This window comes from Polyodon spathula, chromosome 3 (assembly GCF_017654505.1).
Source record: "Polyodon spathula isolate WHYD16114869_AA chromosome 3, ASM1765450v1, whole genome shotgun sequence".
In the NCBI taxonomy this organism is placed as follows: Eukaryota; Metazoa; Chordata; class Actinopteri; order Acipenseriformes; family Polyodontidae; genus Polyodon; species Polyodon spathula.
In genome coordinates this window covers 64,582,124-64,603,911 of record NC_054536.1, presented here as the reverse complement: position 1 = coordinate 64,603,911, position 21,788 = coordinate 64,582,124, and the positions used below count along the sequence as shown (strand labels likewise).

The 21,788-nt window shown below is 38.5% G+C and overlaps 1 protein-coding gene across 3 annotated transcripts; it reads right to left on the bottom strand.

Moving 5' to 3' along the window:
- Positions 1–721: 721 nt before the first annotated feature.
- Positions 722–20,016, bottom strand: cndp2 (carnosine dipeptidase 2). 3 transcript variants are annotated; one of them, XM_041245719.1, is made up of 12 exons: positions 19,952–20,016; positions 12,264–12,352; positions 9,663–9,806; positions 8,977–9,139; positions 7,572–7,660; positions 6,579–6,779; positions 5,586–5,670; positions 4,971–5,131; positions 4,066–4,230; positions 2,774–2,915; positions 1,099–1,246; positions 722–883 (listed from the first exon to the last, which is right to left on the bottom strand). In XM_041245719.1, the coding sequence occupies exons 2-12, from the start codon at positions 12,321–12,323 to the stop codon at positions 817–819; spliced, it is 1,425 nt and encodes a 474-aa protein (XP_041101653.1). In that variant the 5' UTR covers positions 12,324–12,352; positions 19,952–20,016; the 3' UTR covers positions 722–816. The 3 variants fall into 3 exon arrangements, with proteins under 3 accessions (XP_041101653.1, XP_041101652.1, XP_041101649.1); XM_041245718.1 differs by having other exon boundaries at positions 12,264–12,347; positions 19,952–20,009; XM_041245715.1 differs by lacking the exon at positions 19,952–20,016 and adding an exon at positions 19,542–19,639 and having other exon boundaries at positions 12,264–12,347.
- Between the last annotated feature and the right edge of the window lie 1,772 nt (positions 20,017–21,788).

The window sequence follows — 21,788 nt, the reverse complement described above, 5'->3', positions numbered from 1 at the left end:
ATGCAGACACAGAGAAATAACCTGATTCAGTAGGGAAATGTGTTTTCCACCCAGGACTGAACAAGATCAGATACAAAAGTAGCTCTACATTTTATTAATGCGACATCCTCTTAAAGGTCTGAAGTTTGTAAAAGACATGTGAACCGATTTAATTCTGCATTTAATAAGAAGACCACCTTGAGGAAAAGATTTTGGAGCAGATGGCAAAAAACTATGTTTGAAAGTATTGTACACTTGCAAACCACCTCCTTCTCCTCCCATGATTCAGCACTCAAAATGGACTATTGAAACCTCTATTTTTGAAACCCATGTATACATTTCCAGCTGGCTGCAAGTCCAAAAGACGTTTCCCTTAAACACCAGTTACGAATTATGCTTTTAAATTAAGTGAAACTTTAGATTCACTACATTTAACCTTAGATTAGGGATTCCCATTGTTTCTGTAATACTGTAAAGCCATAAATATTTGTTACTAAAATATCTGGCGAATAACACCCATAAAACCTGTTTTTCTCCAGAAATGTTGGAGACCTGTTGCAATATACAAAGTATGTCTTGTTAGTGGAATTTGATTTTGTGCCAAAAAATGTTTGCGTTTTTTTTTTCATAGGCGAGAAACGCAAATAAAAGGCTGGCAAATATTTATGGCTTCACAGTACTTGAACTCAGCTGTTACAGTATCAGGGGTTCTGCTCTACTCACAAAGAAAAGGAAAATTCAGTACCGGTTCCAGTATTGCCCTTTATTTGACTTTAGCTGAATTAAAAGAATTGGATAAAACCGTTTATAACTGCATGTTGAAAATCCTGATTGAGATCACTCTAGAAGAGACACTTCATGGAAATATGCTCCCAGTAGTTTGATTCCCTCTATGTAGTTAGACCTGTGAAGAGAGACAACAAAGTTAGTAGCAATACATTATTCAATAGGGTAAAGGGTATGTGGTCTGGCAATGAAAGTGTCCAGTATAAACTCAGGGGATTTTAAGAGAAGCAATTAGTTTTTCTTAACTCTTCACTTTGTAGTAATGACTTGAGGATAGAAGTCTAAATAAAGGGAGTTTTGGTCTGTCCCTTAATTGTTAACCTGGTTTCTCACCTGTTGATCTTCTCATTCTGGGAATGCGCTCCGTCATCCGAAGCTCCAAGTGGTAGCAGCATGACATTTTGGCCCGTGGCTTCTTGGAAAGTCAGGGTGACAGGAATGCTTCCTCCTTCTCTTGTTAGATCAGGCTCCACACCAAAGACTTTGAGTAGAAAACAAAAACCAAAACAAGTCTGTCAGTAACACACATCCTCTGCCAAAACTAGAGCTATTCGTGCCATGAACAAATAGTTCCCATGACATACACTACCGACAAATTACGGAATCAAAATGATTTACAGCAAGACTAGGGGTGGGGATTTTGTTGTGCATTTTTCCTTACTCAGATCCCTTACTTACTAAATATCTTGATATCTCTGTTGATAATGATGTCCTGTTCAAACATATATTCAAATATTCAAAATATTTGAAAGAGCAATCTGTTCCACAGTGGTACCCCATTACTATCAATGCAGAATGACGGGGTATGGCATTTTACCTTCATTTTACCCTCAAAAAAAGGTTGCTGGCCAAGGACTGCCCAGAACAACACTGCATTCAATATTGTCTTGGCAGTCACCATTGAGAGAAATAGGTGTTTTGGGAAGGGTAAAACAGAGAACAACTGCTCCAACCAGTCATTTAGCATTGGTAGTAAATGGATCATATTTAGCGTACCAGTGAACTTGTGAGATGTCTCGTTAAAAGAGATGATTATCTATTCAGGGATACCAAACTATTTAGTAAATACGAGGTCTGGGTGAGCAAAAATGGACAATAAAATTCCCATCCCTTTCTGTAAATCAAATGTTTCCATAATTGGTGTTTGTACTGTATATCCAATACTATATAACAACTGTGACATACTGTGACAGTGTGCCCCGCCTCTGTGCATATTTTTCTGTTATATGTTGTATGTATGGTGTTAATGTTGGTGCATTGTAGTTGGTAGACACGATATAATATTAGTTTATGAGCACTAATGTTGGTGTATAGTCATTGGTACACGGGATATAAATGGGTCTGTGGGACACGAGATGTTTAAAATGTATATTTGTATTTAGGCACAAGGATTGCACAGCACTTCATGTGCAGGTAAAATGTAATAATATGTGAGCATGGGGAATTGCACTAAATTCATGTGCAGTTGTACCGAGACTTCAACTGAATGATTGGTTAGCAATCGAGTCTCGGTACAGCTGCATGAAAGCAGCATGTTGTCACTCACTCGGGGTTGTGTGTTCGGTGAACGGGATTGAGACGGAGGTAATAGTAATAATAGTAATCATAGTAACAGCTCACCGTGTTTGTCTGTGAAGTCCGTTTTGTTTGTCTCTTTGTTTTGGCTGCCAGTGACCAGTGTTTTGTTTGTCTTTCAATCCTTCTATTTTCTGTCTGTTTAATTACTAAATGCTGAGCACAACCAAGCACTCAGCTTCACCAAACTCCGCGTCTTTGTCTGTTCTGTGTTGGTCCCTGTCTGGTCAGACATCACCCACTACAGTCGTCTTTGTGACATACGTACAAACAACCAAACTGACCTTTATATCCAGCTTCTGATAAAATCAACAATTACCACATATTGTGATTTGTTTAATGTGGCTATTCTGTTTGGTAATACCAGTCTTTTTCAGGTCTCCTGATCTTGCATCAATGGTAGTTTGCCTTTTTCCTCCACACTGTCACATACCTGTTTTGATGGCCTTTCTGCCAGCTACATAGTGGGGGTGGTTGAAGTCAGACACCCAGGACTTCGCTCCATGTCCCATAGTCACCTTCATCTTGTTGGGACTGTCACGTTCAGCAAACTTTTTGGTCAAATGATCAACAACCTTTAAGAAAAAACAAATAAACAAACAAATAAGTAACTTAATGAACATTAAATTGATATACTGTATGCCAGTACTGCACAAGCAAACTGAAAAGACGAATGGGTAGCAATACATACAAATTCAAGATATGTACAAACATAAAACAGAAATTTTACTAACAAAAAAGTTTACATTTTATGTGCTGTAGGACCCTTCTTCATATTAGCAGTACAATTTAGCAGCAAATTTGTATTTACTTTGAATGGCTTTAAAATTTACTGTACTGAAAATAACTGGTGCGTGAAACTTTGCTGCAAGTTTGAAATGCTCATTAAAAAAACTACTATGGGTACATTGATACTGTGTACTCCCTGCCAAGATGAGCATGTAGATTGGCAAAGCACCAGGAAGCCATTCATTACTGTTTAAATACATTTCCAAACAAACTGTCAACATTACAAATGCATACATTTTATTACTGTACAAATGTGTCCAAAGTTATTAAAACAAGAATGTTTGATTCAACATTGTGTTCCTGTTTTTCAGCAAGCGGCGAATTATACAAATCCAATTCCTTTCCGTAAGCTGACCACAGCCATGACATTCCTTAACAACGTGCTGCTACAATCAACGCAACAAGGAAAACAACGTAATCTGTTATGACTGAGATGACCAATAGGATAAGAAATTAATTCAAAGTGTAATCCTTTAGAATGTAAACTTTTCCGTCTCCTGCCGAGAAGACAGTGCGACTCAGGAGGTCATCGACATTCTCTGTAACACGGTACTGCATAACAGGCACAGTGCCATATTCAATGCAGTACTGAAAAAGCAGATAATAGTATGTGTTCCTAATTAAGCCAGTAAACCATTTAAAACAAAATTAGGAAAACTTCTGACTTGTCTACTTATACATTTAGAAAGTTGAACGCAACCTATATTTAGGTGTATTTTTCCATAATGGAGAAGAGATATTTTAAAATAAGAAAAGCTGTCTGAAGTGTTACACCTTGTTATGAGTAAGCATATTTTGTCATTTCTCATCATTTACTGCTTAAAACTACATGTGTATCGGGGGCTGTGTGAACCTAGCTCTGTGTGTATTCGTTAATGGCTGGGATGTCAGCACAAACACACACACAAAAATGCCTTGGCTCCCTCATTTGCCTACCAGTTTCTCTATGACATTTGGGTCCATGTCAGGCACCAGGCGAAGGGAGAATTTTCCAATCACTTTCCTGGGAATGACGGTTTTGGCTCCCGAAGCAGAGAAAGCTCCCTCAATGCCGTGCAGGGAGAGCGATGGGTACCTCCAGCGGTGCATCAGAACTTGTTCCTGCAGACAGGAGATTTAATAAAAAAAATAAATAAATTAATAAATAAAATAAACATAAACTGTGTACGTATTTTTATGTTGGCTCTTCCTATCAAACTGCTTTCAAAATTGTAAAAAAAAAAAAAAAATATCAAGAGATTCTATGCTTGACATGAAGAAAAACATCACTGTATGGTATGGGTAAAAGCATAAAATGTGTAGCCAGAATACTGTAATGTGGACGGTTTGACTTAAACAAAAAAAAGGAAACTGGTGCCTATTGCAGAGTAAAGACCATCAGATATGTAGTCCATTAGTCAAACGACCTTTAAATCCATCATTAATCAACTGTAACACATACTATGTAGCCTGCAGATTTTGCCTACTTTTATTTTCTAAGTGCACTTACATTGTTGGTTTCAGTTTAAAGCGAGATTCTCTGTTGGCTAACAGTTTCCGTCTGTGTGTCCCTAATATCTCTACCCCCTTATTGAATTCAGTCATGTTCTTTTAAATTAGTAAACTTCACTCCAAGTTAAGGTACAATACCGCCATCTTTTGGTAGTTTTCATGTGTCAACAATTTCAACTTGATCAATGCAAGTCAATAACTGACGGTGCACACAGATGAACTGTTTCCAGTGCTCAGAAATGAGGGAATCGTGTTGAGTGGAGACACCAGAATTATCACTGCTCTCAGTGTGCACTTCAGTTGTGGCCCTGCAGGCCACTGTAAGGCTGAGCTGTAAAGACCATTTGTACCTTTGTGGTGTGCAGAAGCCTGTTGGCTCCCACGTCTCTGCAGTACTCCTTCAAATCAAAGTCGATTTCATCATACAAACTCTTCTCTTCATCAGTTAGTGCAGCCACTGCCTCATAAATTCCAGGGATAAGAATCTTACCTTTCTTATCTACAAGAGAGTCTGTACAGAAAACAGTTAGTTTGCTGTGGAAATGTAAAAAAATATTGAAATTGTAGCTAACAAAATAATGCCCTAAATCTCAGCCATTTTGCCCTTTCATTAGCTGCATATCTCTCAAATGTGCAGATTTGATAGCAAAACATGTACTTTAATTTTAAAACATGATACTTTAATTCTGTGTTTGTTTTACAGGAAATATTTTATACTTGCACTTCCTAGGTCATGTCACCTCAGCAGTGTCTTCTGGGTCATACCATGTTACTGACTGAAACCATGCCAGTCAATTGGGGAAGAAGTTGACTGACTATTGACAGGAAAGAAGCCACTTTATGAGGTGTGGTCTTATGGACAACAAACCAAGTACAGTACCAGATATCACGTTTTAAATTAAAAATACATGTTTACAATAACCGAGACACATACACCTTCGTTTTAGTTCGTTACCATCACTTACTCATCAGGGCAATGAGGTCTGTCATGGCTTCATGCACTGAACCTCCGAAAACACCCGAGTGAAGGTCCTTGTCACTGCATTCCACCTGCACAGGGAACATGCAAAGCATGTGTGTCACCTGATTTGTTATACCTATCATTTCAATACACCTCTATAACAGTGTCTATGCACAACAAGAACGTTCTGAATATTATGACTTTTGCATTGCAAACTAACCAGTCATATGGCAGGTGTTTCATTTTTCAAAATAAACGTATTTACAAATATTTAACAAAAGGCCCACATAAATTGCGTGGAAAGTCAAGCTATAATGGCACTAATGTTATTTGTCTATGTCGTCCTCAAAATTGGCAATTTTTAATACAGACATATTCTCAATACTGACACCTGTCCATATCCGATGCACAATGACACTATCAACACTGAATGTGGTTAAGAAATTTGGCTTGTTCATTTTTGCTTTGTGGAAGCAGCTAAATTTGGTTTGCCCGTTAATTCTACCAGCATGTACAGCTATGGCCAAAAGTTTTGCATCACCTAGAACTTTAGGATTGAAACATTCTTTACAAAAGAACATATATATAAAAAACACAATTGAGATATTTTATTTAACATAAACTACAAAAGGACATCGCAGGTGTCTACTGGCAGCCATAATAATTCATGTTAGATTTTTAGAAATGTGTCCCTTTTTTTCTGTTAACTTTATGGAAAACTACAAAGCGGTACTTAATTCAATATGTTAACGTATCTTTATTCAGCAGGTTTCATTTGACTTTATGAAGCATAATTATCGGTACTTAATTCTAAAGGGTGATGCTAAACTTTTGGCTATAGCTGTAGAGCCAAACAAAGCAGATAAATGACAGTTTTGTTTGAGTTATTTACTAGCATCATTTTCCCAAGCTGAATGCAACTTACTGCTGAACCTCACTAGCTTCACTTATTTCAATCTACAGTTTCCATATTTCAAAACTTAACACAGCTGTTTACCTCCAAGAAGAAATAGCAGATGCCCCTGAGTCCGTATGTGATGCAAGGCTTGTTTTTGCCCAGCCAGTAGTTATCAGAGATGCAGACATAGTCAACTCCCTTGAAGAAAGAGTCTTTGCGAGCAAAAATAAGGTCGTCAAGCCCTTCTGACCCAGACTCCTCCATTCCTTCGAAGCAGAACTTGATGTTGATTGGCAGCTCCTTTTACATTGCAGGAATAAAAAAAACAACATTTATATTAATTAATCCTAAACTGTGAGTGATGGAAATATTTAGCTAGTGCAAAAGCTTACAAATTCTAGCCCTGTACATTTAATTCCTAACACTTATCATACTGCTTTTTGTTTTTTTTGCCATTAGGACAGGAATCTTAAATGTGCTGTGCAAATGACACCTGAGAATAGATTTCGGACAGAGTCCAAAAAATAATAAAACCTGTATCAGGGGGAATCTAAAGTAAATATAATAAGATTATTTATTTTTATGTTTGAAGTGGACTGGAGAAGTACAAACAAGAGTCTACATTGCCATTACGCAGCGAATAAATTTAAAATACTGTATTTATAATTGAGAACTTTTGCTGGAACGGAAATATTGAAAGGTATAACGTATTTAATCTTCGGCTCTCTACCAAATCCTTCTACGCACATCGTGCGCGTGGGCACGAACATTCGTGCAGCCCTGAGGTAAGGTATTGTGATCCCAATAAATCAAATTCTGTGAAACCAGCTTTATAAGTACAGACCCCAGCCCAGAAAGTAAGGGAAACAAATGTTCATTGTGGCACAGTTAAGGCAAAAGTCTTTAAAAGATTACTGAGTCAACGTTGTGCGCAACTACAATTTAACTACTAACTGTTAATGATGAAAGCATTGATATCTGCTTCTGATAACACTTTAGCAAGAGAAGCATTTGCTAAATGTACAGATTCTTGTGGACCTTTGAACTTCCCATATGCTGACAAGGCATCAGCATGGCACAGATTTCCCTTACCTGTTGTGTTTTCTGATAAGCTTCTATGCAGTTCAACCAAGCCAGCACAGGTCCTTTGTCATCAGTGGACCCTCTTCCAAAAAGCTTTCCTGTAACAGACCACAAGTGAATAAGTCACGCTCGTAACACTGTTTGTGTTTTTTAGGAATATCTAAATGACCTACACCTTACTCTGGGAGTAAAGGACAGATAAAAGCTCAAGCTCAGTGAAATGATCAATTGTTGTGGGGGACCACCTTGCATTCTCTCCAATTATTTTTACATTTTCTCCCAATTTGGAATGCCCGGTTATTATTGTTTTCTCCTTCCCTGCAGCAATTGCCCACACAGCTCAGGGACTCAGTGGGCATCCTCCGATCCCACGAGCCAATTGGCAGATGCTGGCGTGTAGGGCAGGGAGGAGAAACAGTCTAAGCCGACACCGTCTTCCCAACCTGGGAGCATCAAAGCCAATGCAACACCCCCTGGAGTCCCCAGCGAAGAATTTGAACTTTGATTTGAACTTGCGCTCTCTGGTTGTATGACTCACCCTGCACGTTGTGCGGCAGTGCTTTTCCGAGGGGAGCCATTGAGCCATTCAGGGACCCCCCCACCCCACACCTTCCATTCTCAGACACACTGCCACTCCACACACAGACACATATCAATAAGGCAAACTAGTTGAGCCGTAAGCTAAAATCAATATACAATCATTGTGAAGTTTTATGCCTAGATGTAGCAGAAGTGGAAATAAGACTCCTATTGCATAGCAGTCTCATCCATTCCAGGTTTTACTATGGGCTTGATTAACCCCAGTGTATAAGTAACAAGCTCAGGTGTGTCTTATTAAACACAGTAAAAACAGGAATGGATGCAATGGTAGTCCTATTTTGCCCTCTAGTATGTACTGTATTCAGAAAAGACATTGTTAACCATCTAACAAGCTTAAGAATTAACAACCTTTAGAATGTTTTAGTATCTTGCCACACCTGTGATTGCCTTGAGACTGGTAAAGCTAATGGGTGATCTGTTGTGGAGAAATTTGACTTGACCTTTCTCCAGTACAAAAAACACCTTGTGAATTTTGTGCAATGTTTAACAGACGATCTTTCCCCACTGAGAAACATTTCACTACCAATGCACCCTGCAATTCCTCTGAAACACCCAAGTGGCTGAGCAAATGGTTGAGAGCACTTACAGTATGTCACAATGAAGCCAAGTGGACTTTGGAAAACAAGATCAAAAGTAACTTGCTCCTCCTAGTTGTAGATATCTTATCAACAACACAGCATCCATCAACATTTCTGTTCATAGTTTAATCCATTTTTATTTAGCCATAAAGTACTATATCCTTTTGTGGCAGGCCTATATTGAACTGTGATTTAAATCAACCAAACTGTTTTAAAATACAACCTGTGTGCCTTACCATCCTTTTCCACCAGTGTGAAGGGCTCAGTGTCCCAGCCATCGTCAATGTGAGCTGGCTGGACGTCCAGGTGGCCGTAGATACACACGGTCTTCTTTTTGGGGTCTGAGCCCAGTTTTCCAAGGATGATGGGTGGCAGGGGGATCTCACCTCCTTCTGAAAGCTATCCAAAAAAAAAAAAAAAAGGAAATTTACAGAGTTAGAAAGATATATTTGCAATGACTATTTATATAAAGTTTTGTATTCAATCAGCTATTATGTTTTTTGAGAAATGGATTTGAGAATTCATGTGATACTGAAGCAGGTGGCATCTACAGAATTGAAAGGTCAACATACAATGATATACGGTTTTTCGAATTAGGAGGCAAAAAACATGGAAAGACTACACAGGCAGGCAGGCAAAATGACATTCGGTTAGACTGAGTAACAGGGAAAATGATAAAAAAAAAAAAAAAAATCAATATCTTTAAAGCAACAAACCATTCAGAAAGAAACTAAAAAGGGCAGATTTTTAAATGAAAAAAAACAAAACATTCCTGAGAACATGATGTGATGGGAATGGCACATCAGAGAAAATGGTTTATAAAATAGAAAATACATATGTACAGTACAGAAATGTCATAACTTGTTATCAGGTTGCAGCAGAATCCAATTCAGAAATGTGTATCTGTTCTTGGCGAATTTACCTTTTGTTTCCCAATATCCACAAGTTCCACTGTTCCTCCGAGCCGTTCAATCTCTTTGGCAGCAATCTCCATCATTCTCTTTATCTCTCCTCGCTTCTCTGGCCATGCGGACACGCTCTGCACTGCCACCCATTCTGCCAGTCGCTAAAGAGGTGAAACGGGAAAGGTTTCAAGTATATTTGTCTGCAGAATACACCAACTCTATAGAATAGTACATGGCCTAATGGTTTATAAAGATCTATTTTAGATGCTTATTTGTGTTCACAACACTGAGATGCCGGTTTTGCTCTGTTGACACATATCGGAATCAATCAAGAGAAAAAAGAAATACTGTATAAAAGTAATTCTAAAAATTTTACCCTGTGTGACAGGTCCAAATTACATCATCCACCCTCTTGTGATGTGCATCTTTTTTTAGATGTACCTTATAAAGTGTACTGTCTTTTCTGTGACCTGAAATCGCATGGGGTCGGATAATGTTGAAAAATGTCAATATTTGCTGCCTGGTCGTACGCTGGTAACCAAGTCTTAACAGAAGTTTGTAAACATCCACATTTATATAATCCCCTGTGGCAATGTTGCCCGCCCCTGTGTGTATTTCAGTGTTATATGTTGCGTGTTCTGTGTTAATGTTGGTGTATAGTCATTGGTACACGGGATATAAATGGGTCTGTGGAACACGAGTTGTTTAAAACATATATTTGTATTTAGGCACGAGGATTGCATAGCACTTCATGCGCAGGTAAAATGTAATATGCGAGCACGGGGAATTGCACTTTATTAATTCACGTGCAGCTGTACCGCGACTCCAACTGAATGATTGATTAGGAATCAAGTCTTGGTACAGCTGCATAAAAGCAGCATGTTTTCACTCACTCTGGGTTGTGTGTTCGGTGAGTGGAGACGGAGGTAATAATCATAGTAATAGCTAAAATATCAGCTCACCATGTTTGTCTGTGTAGTCCGTTTTATTTGTCTCTTTTGGCGAAAGTACCGTGTCCTGTGTTTTGTTTGTCTTTACAACCTTTTATTTTCTGTCTGTTCATTATTTAATGCTGAGCGAAACCAATCGCTCAGCTCCACCCAACTCCACCTCTCTCGTTTATTTCCTGGTTCCTGTTTCTGGTCTGACGTCACCCACTACAGCCGTCTTCGTGACACCCCCTCACAAAGAATATAGATGTCCAAATAATTGAAACCATGTTGGTCTGTATTATTCCGAAAAAAATAGAAAAGGACTGGAGAGAATGTAAAGCCCGATGAAGAAGACTGTTATAGATTTGTGAGAGCAAGAAAACCCTGGAGCTTGGAGTCAGAAGCTTGTGGCACACTTTGCTGGGAATTGCCAGTTGCTATGAGCAGTGTGACTGCAAGTCTTTCTGTAGGTGTTGCTGCATTACTGTGCATTTTTGCGTTGAAGCAGTGGTCTCAATCTGTTTAACAGACTGTCAAACCTTTCACCTGTCATTCTAAAATACCTCAAATATTTCTCAGTCATATACTCACATCTCTCTAGTGTATGTAATTCTCCCTTTCGGGTTCTCTGTTGGTTGAGAGGACGGAGTACCTTGTATGAGGTACAGTAGCAGGCTGTGTGGTCCAGTGGTTAAAGAAACAGGCCTGTAACCAGGCGGTGCCCAGTTCATCCCAGCTCAGCCACTGACTCATTGTGTGACCCTGAGCAAGTCACTTAACCTCCTTGTGCTCCATCTTTCAGGTGAGATGTTGTTGTAAGTGATTCTGCAGCTGATGCATAGTTCACACAACCTAGTCTCGTACCTTATAAAGTGCTTTGTGATGGTGGTCCACTATGAAAGGCGCTACATAAAAACATAGATTATTATTACAAATTTAGCACATCTCCTAAAATGTCAATTTTCCCAATTTCGTAAATGCAGCCTGCATTTAGGATGAATAGCTGTGCAGTCAATAGGGCTGCAACACGGTGCATCCTTCGTACAGCAAACAGTGAAGCTGCACAGCTTTTACAGCTATCTTGACCTCAAATCGCATTCATCTGCGACAGAAGTAAGAACCAGCTTAGCTAATTCATTTCTAATTTTAGTTTCTATTACACAACTACAATCCTGCAAGTCATTAAAAGCACATCCTGCAAGTACAGGCATGTGACTTCCACCACAATATTGGCCTGATGTTATATGCTCCAAACAATATAGAGACACCAGATATCAGAAAATAAAGTCTGAGCAAACCATTGTTTTGTTTAACAAATTATATTGCTTATAAATCTATGTGGAAACAACCTTACTATCTAAAGACACAGTCTGAGGTACATTTTCAAAACTTATTACAAAGTTTTATTTTCAAAAGAGAAAAACATAATTTAAAAGAACAAATTAAGCAAGAAATAAATAAGTCAAAAATGTATTCTGTGTTTATTATCACCTTTTTATATGATCTTACTGTTTACACAAACAGCGTTTCTGAATAAATCAGTGTCAATTTTTATTTATTTTTAAAAGTATTAGAAACACATCATTTGCAGCATTTTAGTGTTTGCCATTATACACTGCTTCAAATACTAAGTTTCAATGACAGTTACAGTTTATAAGCTTGTGCCAAACAATATTTCAATCTTACCTCAATATAGAGCTCCTGGTGTTCGTCCACATACTTAAACAATTTTGGAATGCAAGACATCTTACTTTTCAAAACACTGGAAGGCTGCTCTGAAAAAAAATGAAATGCTGGTGTTGGTGTGGACTAGTTACAAAGTGACAACTCGTGGTTCCCTACTTTTTAAGATCTACTGAAGCACTGCCCCTTCATGCACAACCTCTGCTGACACTTGCAAAAATAATCATTTAGTTGCCTGGAGTTAAAGAATAACACCATTGTCATCAAATTTGAATGAATGAACTTTAATACAGTGATACACAATCTTTGGCTGAAAGAAGTGATTACCAAGGCTTTAAAATCATTTATAGCGTTAGCCACATCACTGGTAATGTGTGCTGAAGATCTTTCAGTCTTTAGCTGTTTTTTTTTTTTTTTTAAACTTAATTCTGGATATGCTTATGCAAGGCTCTAAATTGGCTATAAAAAAGGCAAGGCCAAAATGGCCTTCAGTTAAATCCATTTGTAAACTTAAGACAAGGCCAAAGTGTAGATTATTGTGTAATTTTGCTTAGGATTCATATATACAGCTAATTATTGCCCACATAGAGAAACAGCAGTTTAACTATTTATTTATTTAGGAAATGCTGAGGTTGTTTTTGTCAACCAACAGCCTAGATTCGAGCAGGATTGTTGCTTCCTTCCCCAACTCTCCTTATTTTGTATCAAGAACCAACCAGGAGTAGAGCAACACTCTCCCTTTTGTACAGCAAACCCTGCCCATGTAGTAGTGGAATACCAATCACTATGTGACAAGTATTCTTAAAGCACTTGATCAGAGATACTATATGGCTCTTTAGTGCTTTCGTCACAAACGCTTACTTCCTTGGACAGTATGGCGCCCTCACTGTTTTCTGCGTAGGCTTTTTATAAAACTAATTTAAAAAGTGGAGAAAACTCTTTCAAATCAGGGGATTGACAATAATTTGTGTACACTTGGTGTCTTGAAAACCAAAAGTTTCACACCTACGATGTTAAGGCAAGTTGCTCGCTAAATTCACGCTCATATTTTATTACAATTTGTAAAGTATATATAAATGATTTAAAATGAATACAAGTAGTTGATCATATTAATGAAAAACACATGGACTAGTGGGCACTGATGTATTATTCTGCTGTATATTTTAACAGTTGTACTTCACTGTTCTATGTAGTATACAGTAATATAAAAATAACAATGAACATGATCAAATTACATGTCGACACACAAATTGTGGTGTTTATTTTTTTATTAGTAGCCTACTATTCAGTTTCCTACAAACCGGCATGCTGCCATTTAGGTACCAGCAATACATAAAATCGGCTACGGAAAGTGCTGGAAGTTTCTGAACGGTGGTTACAGTCTGCAGCACAACAGTAGACCAAGCTTTAATTTACACAGGTTTTAAAACGCACTCATGCCTTTTGCCACTGACTCGCCTGCTTGTAAGGATAAAGTTTGTATTACTTTTTTTATGCCCAATAAAAAGTGGTTATATAAATATAATAGTTAAGTTTTTTACCTGAAAATGTCATTTTATGAATATCAAATTTACCTAAAATGATCAAAAGGTTCATTACATATTATAATTCCGCTTCATTCACACTGGAATCATTATAATAAAAAAGTATAGCACCACCTATTTTTATTTTTTTCCCTATTTTTTGTACTCAAGAAGATTTGTATGTCAGTCCAGAATACTCTAGTATATGCGCAGTTAATCAGTTAATAAATAAATGTTCAATAGATTCCCTTTCAGTTAAACAATAAACACAACTGTCCTCTAGATCTGGAATATATTTAGCTGAAAAGACTGCTACAGGGGTAATACTTATGAACTTGTATGATACTTCTTTAGTCTTGTTTGTTAAGGGATAGTCCACACTTTATTCCATTTAACATTATATCGAGAAGACCAGGGAGATATGGCTGCTGGCATTACCTTTCTGTTACAAAGGTCTCTAATAAAACAGTTACTACACTTCTTATCTAAAACAGAAATTCAATTCACTATTACATGTTCATAGCTAGCGAGAGATATACCCTCTGTAACAGTATTTGTGGTGCCTTTTAATAGTCAAGATACCATCTGGAATTGCATCAAATACAATAGCATACTCTTTTGGTGAAAATTGAATATGTATTTAAAAACTCTGAGTATGTGTATAATTGACCATCTGAATTAATTGAAATACTAATAAAATATTAATATTATACCATTGCTCTAGGAAGAGAGTTTTATTTTTGTATTTAACAATTTTTTTATTAAAAAAAACAAAAACAACTTCTATGTGAAGAAAGATGATGTTTACAGAGAAGTGACCAAAATAAGAGTGCCTGTTTGTGAAAGTTTGCATGTTTAAATGGAAGTTTTCCCACATCATAGGGGCACTGCAGTAAAAACCAGAGGCCTCCTAACTGTTGGATAATACAATTGGGTATAATATTCCAAATACTACTTGGATTTTGTAGGTACCTGTCACAAAGATGGCCGGAGTGGAGGACGTCAGAACCAGGAAATGAATACACAGACAGGACAGATGAGGTGAAATGATGAAGACGCTTGCTTGCGCCAGTTTATTGAAAATAAAAGGTTTAAACAAACAGAAGGACAGGACACGGCACTTTACGCCAAAATAAATAGACAAACAAAAACGGACTAACACTTAAACGGTGAGCAGATAGACACGCTAACAAACACGGTGAATTTAAATAAACAAGTATCGTGCTGGTCCCACCAGCCCGTAATAGCAATTAATATATAATTAACTTGGTTTCTCCTCCTCTCTCTCCCGTTCCCTACTCACCGAACACCCAACAACCCCGAGTGAGTAAAACGTGCATCTATATATACTGTTGTGCTGGGATTCAATTACCAATTAATTAATCACTTGAATCCCAGCACGTGAATTAATTATGTGCAACCTCGTACTCGATATTAACTACTTTAAATGCACGTGAAGTGATGTACAATCCCGTGCCTAAATACAATTATACATTTTTAAACACACGTGAAACACAGACCTGTTTATATCCTGTGTACCAATGCCTATACACCAACATTTAACACACCACACGCAACATATAATAGAAAATACACAAAGGGGCGGGCACTTTGTCACAGTACCATTTAATCCACTTTATCTTTATTATTTGATCAAACATTGTTAAATCTAAAACTAGACCCCCCTCACCATATTTATTTGTGATCACATTTTTTAATTATGTGTTTTGTTTTTGTTTTTCCAAATGAAGTTATACAGGACTTGATCAAATTCAGTACACGCTGATTTGGGGATTTCCAATGATGAGATTAGGTAAGATGATCTTGATAAACCCTCTGTTTCTGATAATAGGACTCTAAGCAGAAATTTGAACTGCTTCAAATTCAGTGGCTGCCTGTGACGGAAATATGAGTTCTGGTGATGAATCTTCCTCCCTACCTGTGAGGGTGCTAAAGAACGAGAGGAGAAGTATCTGGAAGGGCTGGCCTGACAGTTCGTTTCCGGGTCAGGGAAGTGGGTCAGCCTGGTAAGAAGCGAGACTCTGTTGTAAGACCGTATTGATTTGAAAGGTAAACGAGAGGCAGCTGCAACCGTTTACCTAGATATCATGCGGGATTACATATAGGGGCCAGGGTAACGCTGATCTTTTCCTTCATTTGGGTAGAACGTTTGGAGGAAGGAGGAGCGAGAGTGGAACTTGCAGTGTTTTTGTGATATACGTGTTGTGTTTGTTTATTAACTGTCTGTGTTTGTTTCACTGTAGACAGTTAGAGCACTACTCCGGAGCTGTCGCAAAGGGTCAGCACTGTCCGGAGCACCCCTGCACACCACCGTATCTGTGTATTCACCACGCACCCTCACGTCTGCACTCACCCAGGACTGGTGACCGTGGGTTCATTTTTGTTCTGGACTGTGCCCTGTTTTGTTATCTCCGCGCTTTACACATTGTTGTGTATCGCCGGGGATTTATTATTTTATGGTCACCAGACCTGTATTATAAATAAAAGCACCTTTTCACTGGAAACTGTTGTTTGCCTGTCACTCCTGCATCGCATCACCGCTACACCTGTTCCCCTCCACTAGCCACTTTGCCACACTGCCTCATCAACTCATCAAGCTTATTGTGGTTACCATAGCCACACCTTCAGAACTGGGCTTCCCCAGTGTGGTAAGTTGCCATGGTAACAAGCAGCTTAGCGAGGCACTCAGGGTTTGTGCATCACGCGGCAAAGCCACAGTTGTCAAGTCTGCTTATAATAATATAAGATGGTAATTTTTGAGCTGCAAGTAGCATTAGACATTTTTTCGTTTTGCATCCATTTAAACAACTGTTTTCAAAACCCCAAATTAACTGCAGATAAAATGTCACCTTATGTTCATATTTGAATCAGAACACTGGTGATAAAACAATACATTGTTTAATTACTGCTAATGCTTTGTATGCAAAGTATATTTATTTTGAATATAAGCATAACAAGTTGTATAGTGAAACAAAATCTTAAGTGTGCACTAAACACTTTAAGATTGTTTGGTGGTTCATCAAAAACCTTACTGAAACGTTCGTTTTGTTAAGTGCGTGTTTTTCCCCCCATGTGAAGTGTCACTTATAGTTATCAAATGGATTTTTGACAGAAATTAAAAGTATTTTAATCATTAACGGTTTTATGTTTTTAATAATTCGTTTTATTAAAAACATACTAGTTCTCACTGGAACTGGATCCTTGATATTTGGATACAGTTCGTCCAAAGCAGGAACCGGGTACTCCGTTTCAAAGGAACTGGTTCGCAGCAGATTCATAAGCCAGAGCAATGGTGTCCACTATCCAATGGGACAGATGTTGTTTAGACAATGCCTGGCACAACGCTATACAACCATAACACACAAACAACTGTTCAATGTGTCCGACACCCCTTGTACGGTCAATATAGCACCTCAATGCCCGCACTGGGCAGAGCATGTGCAACCGTTGCTCCTCCAGGGAGGAGGATGGAATGCCATCAACTTCACAGATTGGTTCACGTGGAATGGAGATATTACTTTAGGCAAAAATGCCATGTTTGGTCGCATGGAGACTCTAGCCCCATCTCCAGAGAAGTGAGTGCAAGAAGGGTGCACTGAAAGTACATACAGCTTGCCCACATGTTTTGCTAAAGCAATAGCCAGCAAAAATGCAGTCTTTAGAGACATGAGCTTCAGATCCACAGTGTAGAGTGGCTCAAAGGTGGCTTTTGTAAGGGCTGCTAGCACCACATCAAGACGCCACAAGAGGAGGCTAGATGTCCTAGGAGGATGCAGCCTCCTCGCACCCTTAAGAAATTGGGACAACAGGAAATGGTTCCCAGGCGATAAACCATCTATACGTTCGTGACTAGCAGATATGGCTGCTAGGTAAACCTTCAATGTGGAAGGGGACCTTAAGACATCTAATAGTTTTTAGAGAAACTGTACAATAACTTCCATGGGACAGGTAACTGGGTCCTGGCCCTGGGCCAGACACCAGTCCTGAAATAACTGCCACTTATACACGTATTGTGACCTGGTAGAGCGAGCTCTCGCGCTCTGAATAGTGGCAATAACTGCCAATGACAGCCCTTGAGCTGACAGGTGCTCCCATTCAGCGGCCAGACCCATAGCTGCATCAGCTGGAGGTTCGGGTGCCACAGATCGCCCTGAGCCTGAGAGAGGAGATCTGCCCGCAGGGAGATCTGCCTCGGCTGGCCGTGCAGTTGCACCAGGGTCGAGAAGCAGGTCATTCGGGGCCACCGAGGAGCTACCAGAAGCACTTTAGCTTTCTCTACCCTGACCCTCTCTAGGCAGGCGGGGAGCAGTGGTATTAGTGGGAAGGCACATAGGAGACAAGCCGGCCACTCGTGGGCCAGGGCGTCGACTCCTAAGGGACTGTCAAGGTCTCTCATCGAGAACCAAAGAGGTGAAGAGATCTACTACTGCTCTGCCGAACCACTCCCAGATGTGTTCTACAGTCCTGGGGTGGAGACGCCATTCGAGGCCAGGGGACCTCCTCTGGACAGCTGACAATATCTTAGTCTATGGCTGTATTATTCGATATCCCCCGTGCATTTCAGGCAGAGAGGCTCCTAGAAATATAAAACTTGCACAGTATGTCTACCTGTGGCCCATTATCACACACAAAGGGTTTGACTGATATTGGGTGTATTTGCAGTGAGAAACTGTCAGCTGTCTAATAAAATATCCCCTGTGTTTCTCACTGTCAATACCAATCTTGTGAGTGCACTGTATATAAAATAAATATATAAACAAATATCTGTAAACAACAACGTTATATGTAATACATTATGCATTTAATATCATTTACATGACTCGTGTTTATACCAGACATAACAGCACAAGCCACTGGGCAACATCATTCGTGAAAACTTTCACGATAATTTACTTTCAAGTTTTGAAATCCAAAAATTTAAAAATACGGCTACTTTGAAATCGACACAATCGTTTATAAACATGTAGGTCGCACAGTTAATGCATTAAGTATTTCAAGACTGTTTAAACTGCACATGTGAAAGTCGTTTTTAATTAAAATAAACTATAACTGATTATACACATCACAAAGAAATCATGCCACCCTGTCGAAAGTTAGTAAATGATTGCCAGTGCAGCCGACAACTGCTGAACGTGCCCATCACCTGTATTTACCACGAGCAAAAGAAAAATTAGACATGCCTGTGTGACGATCTCATTTTACTCATGCAGATTGTAAGAAATTGCGAGTAATCGCTTAAATTAAAACAAAATGTGGTCACTACTATGTTCCTTAACACAACTAAAATATAAGCCATGGACAACACTCTTGTTACTAAACTGCTGTGGACAGTGAATTTAAAAAAAAATGTTTTTCGTTCTTCTCTTGATTGGACATTTTTACTCTGACTTGTTAATGATAAGGATGACCACCACCTGGTACAAATGAATATATATATATATATATATATATATATATATATATATATATATATATATATATATATATACACACACACACCCACCCATTAATTACTATATGCTAACACAGAAGTCATCAATTTTATATGCATAACAATTTTTAAAGCTAGCCACAGCCCCCCGTTACTGCGTTTTTTTTTTTTTACCCTTTCACAACGTCGACAAATCGATGCATCTGCTTTTTTGGAGAACTATATATCGATATTGAAAAAGTAAGCATCGCCCCAGCCTTACATTTGAGTAGCTCACTGAGAAATGTGGTATTAATACTACGATACCGTTCTTTCAGCTTTGCAATACAGCAGAACTGTCTGTACAGGCTCCTCTGACTCATCAGTTTCATCAAGTCCATTACACTGCATGATCGGGGCAAGCCTGGATCATAAAAAACAAACGGACCCTAAACCCCATCCTAACTTGTGACACTGACCGACAATCACGAAACCTCATCTCCAGCTTTTGCATGAGCAAACATCCGGCTGCAGTACAGTAGTACACTATAAGTAGACATCACACAAGCATGTAGAACAAGTACATCAACAACAGTAAAATTATTTCACCAGCATGAATATGTCCAAATACCCCACTTACACATGACCAGTTCTGCATGTGATATCTATGTGTATAGTATACATTTACAAAGCTAGTACAGGTAAACCTTATTCATCACAGCTCGTTGCTTACTCACCCAATCTGTACGAACAAAGTACAACAGGATAAGCACTAAGCAATAAGGCTTAGAAATGATTGCGTCACTTCCTTAGCAACGGACTTAACAACCGTGAGCCTGTTCCTAAACAGACCAAAAGCAAGGCCTCTCCAGCATTGCAGTTCTCATTAGGGATAAATTAAATTAATAAACGCGGTGAATAGTCAATAAATTCCTGTCAGAGCATCAGTTTTTCTTTCGATGTCACCAACGGTATTTTTGTTTGGTAGTTTGCAGTGTAGGATTGTGAATAGTAGTGATCCGCATTGTTGTTTTTTAACTACTAGTACAATTTTCTGTACATTTTTCAAGACTTATTTTTCAAACATTAACCGGTATGAAATGAGACAATAAAAATGTGTAAATAGATGTACACAATATGCTGTATATGTGAAAATACACAATTATACCATCATAAAATCATACAAATCTTTCGGGAAACAATTTTACAAGTTTCTCTTTTTTTTTATTGCACTCAGAGAGAACACTACGATCGTGAATTTTCAATTTAATCAATAAATAACATTTAAATTTAATTTTAAGCGCAGGTCAATGGACACTACGGTTTAGATCAGGCTTTGTTTAGAAATCTTAAACTAAGTTTAATATATACAAGTTAATACATGCATCAAAATGTACTTATCCTATTCTAGATATATGAAGACGGTACCTTCAGTAAAGCCGTTAAACGCACACACACATATATATATATATATATATATATATATATATATATATATATATATATATATATATATATATATATATCAATTCCCAGAGATGTAGGGCACTTGTGGGTAGCTTTGCTTTGACTCTTCTGTCCAGTTCATCCCATACAAGTTCTATGGGATTGAGGTCTGGAGACTGGGCAGGCCAGGTCATTATATTGAGTTGTTCTTCACTTTCTTTCTTCGCCAGATAGTTCTTGCACAACTTTGAGGTGTGTTTCGGGTCATTATCTTGCAGAAGAATGAAGGACTGCCCAACTAGCCATAATCCTGATGGAATGACATGCCTCTGAAGTATGCTATGATAGCCATGCTGGTTGAGCTCTGTCACCAGCAAAGCAACCCCAGACCATGACACTGCCTCCTCCATGCTTGACAGTGGGAACCACACATGCAGAAATCATGCGCTCACCCTCTCTGCGTCTTACAAATACTCGGCGGTTGGACCCAAATATTTCAAATTTCGACTCATCGGTCCATAAGACCAACTTCCACTCCTCAAACAGCCAGTTTCTGTGTTTTTTGGCCCAGGCAAATCTCTTCCTCTTATTCTGCACTCTTAATAATGGTTACTTTGCAGCAATTCTTCCAGTTAGGCCAGCTTCCTGCCTGACCTTGTTTGGTCCTCACGAGTGCCAGTTTCTTCAAATCGTTTGATGGTCTTGGCCACAGCAAATACAGACACTTGCAAAGTTCTTGTGATTTGTCTTAAAGATTGACCTTCATTTCTTAAAATAATTAGAGACTGTCTTTTTTCTTTGCTTAACTGAGCATATTTTGTCATTTTCTGCTCCCTTACATTTGGGAATGACAAACTTATGCCTATGCTACCTATATTTATAGTAATCATGGACCCTCACCTGTTAATAAAAGGTTAATTAAGTAACATGCTAGTTAACTCAGAGAACATCTAACAAAGACACTTTTATACTTAGGCCAGTGTTCTAACACAGTGTTATACACATTTCAGACTTTTAACTGACTTGGGCTTCAGACTGAAATCCCCTTGCTTTGGCTGACCATTTCATTGAAATTGACAAGAATTACATTTTCATTTAAAAATTAAATTTTTGAATGCAAATCACTTA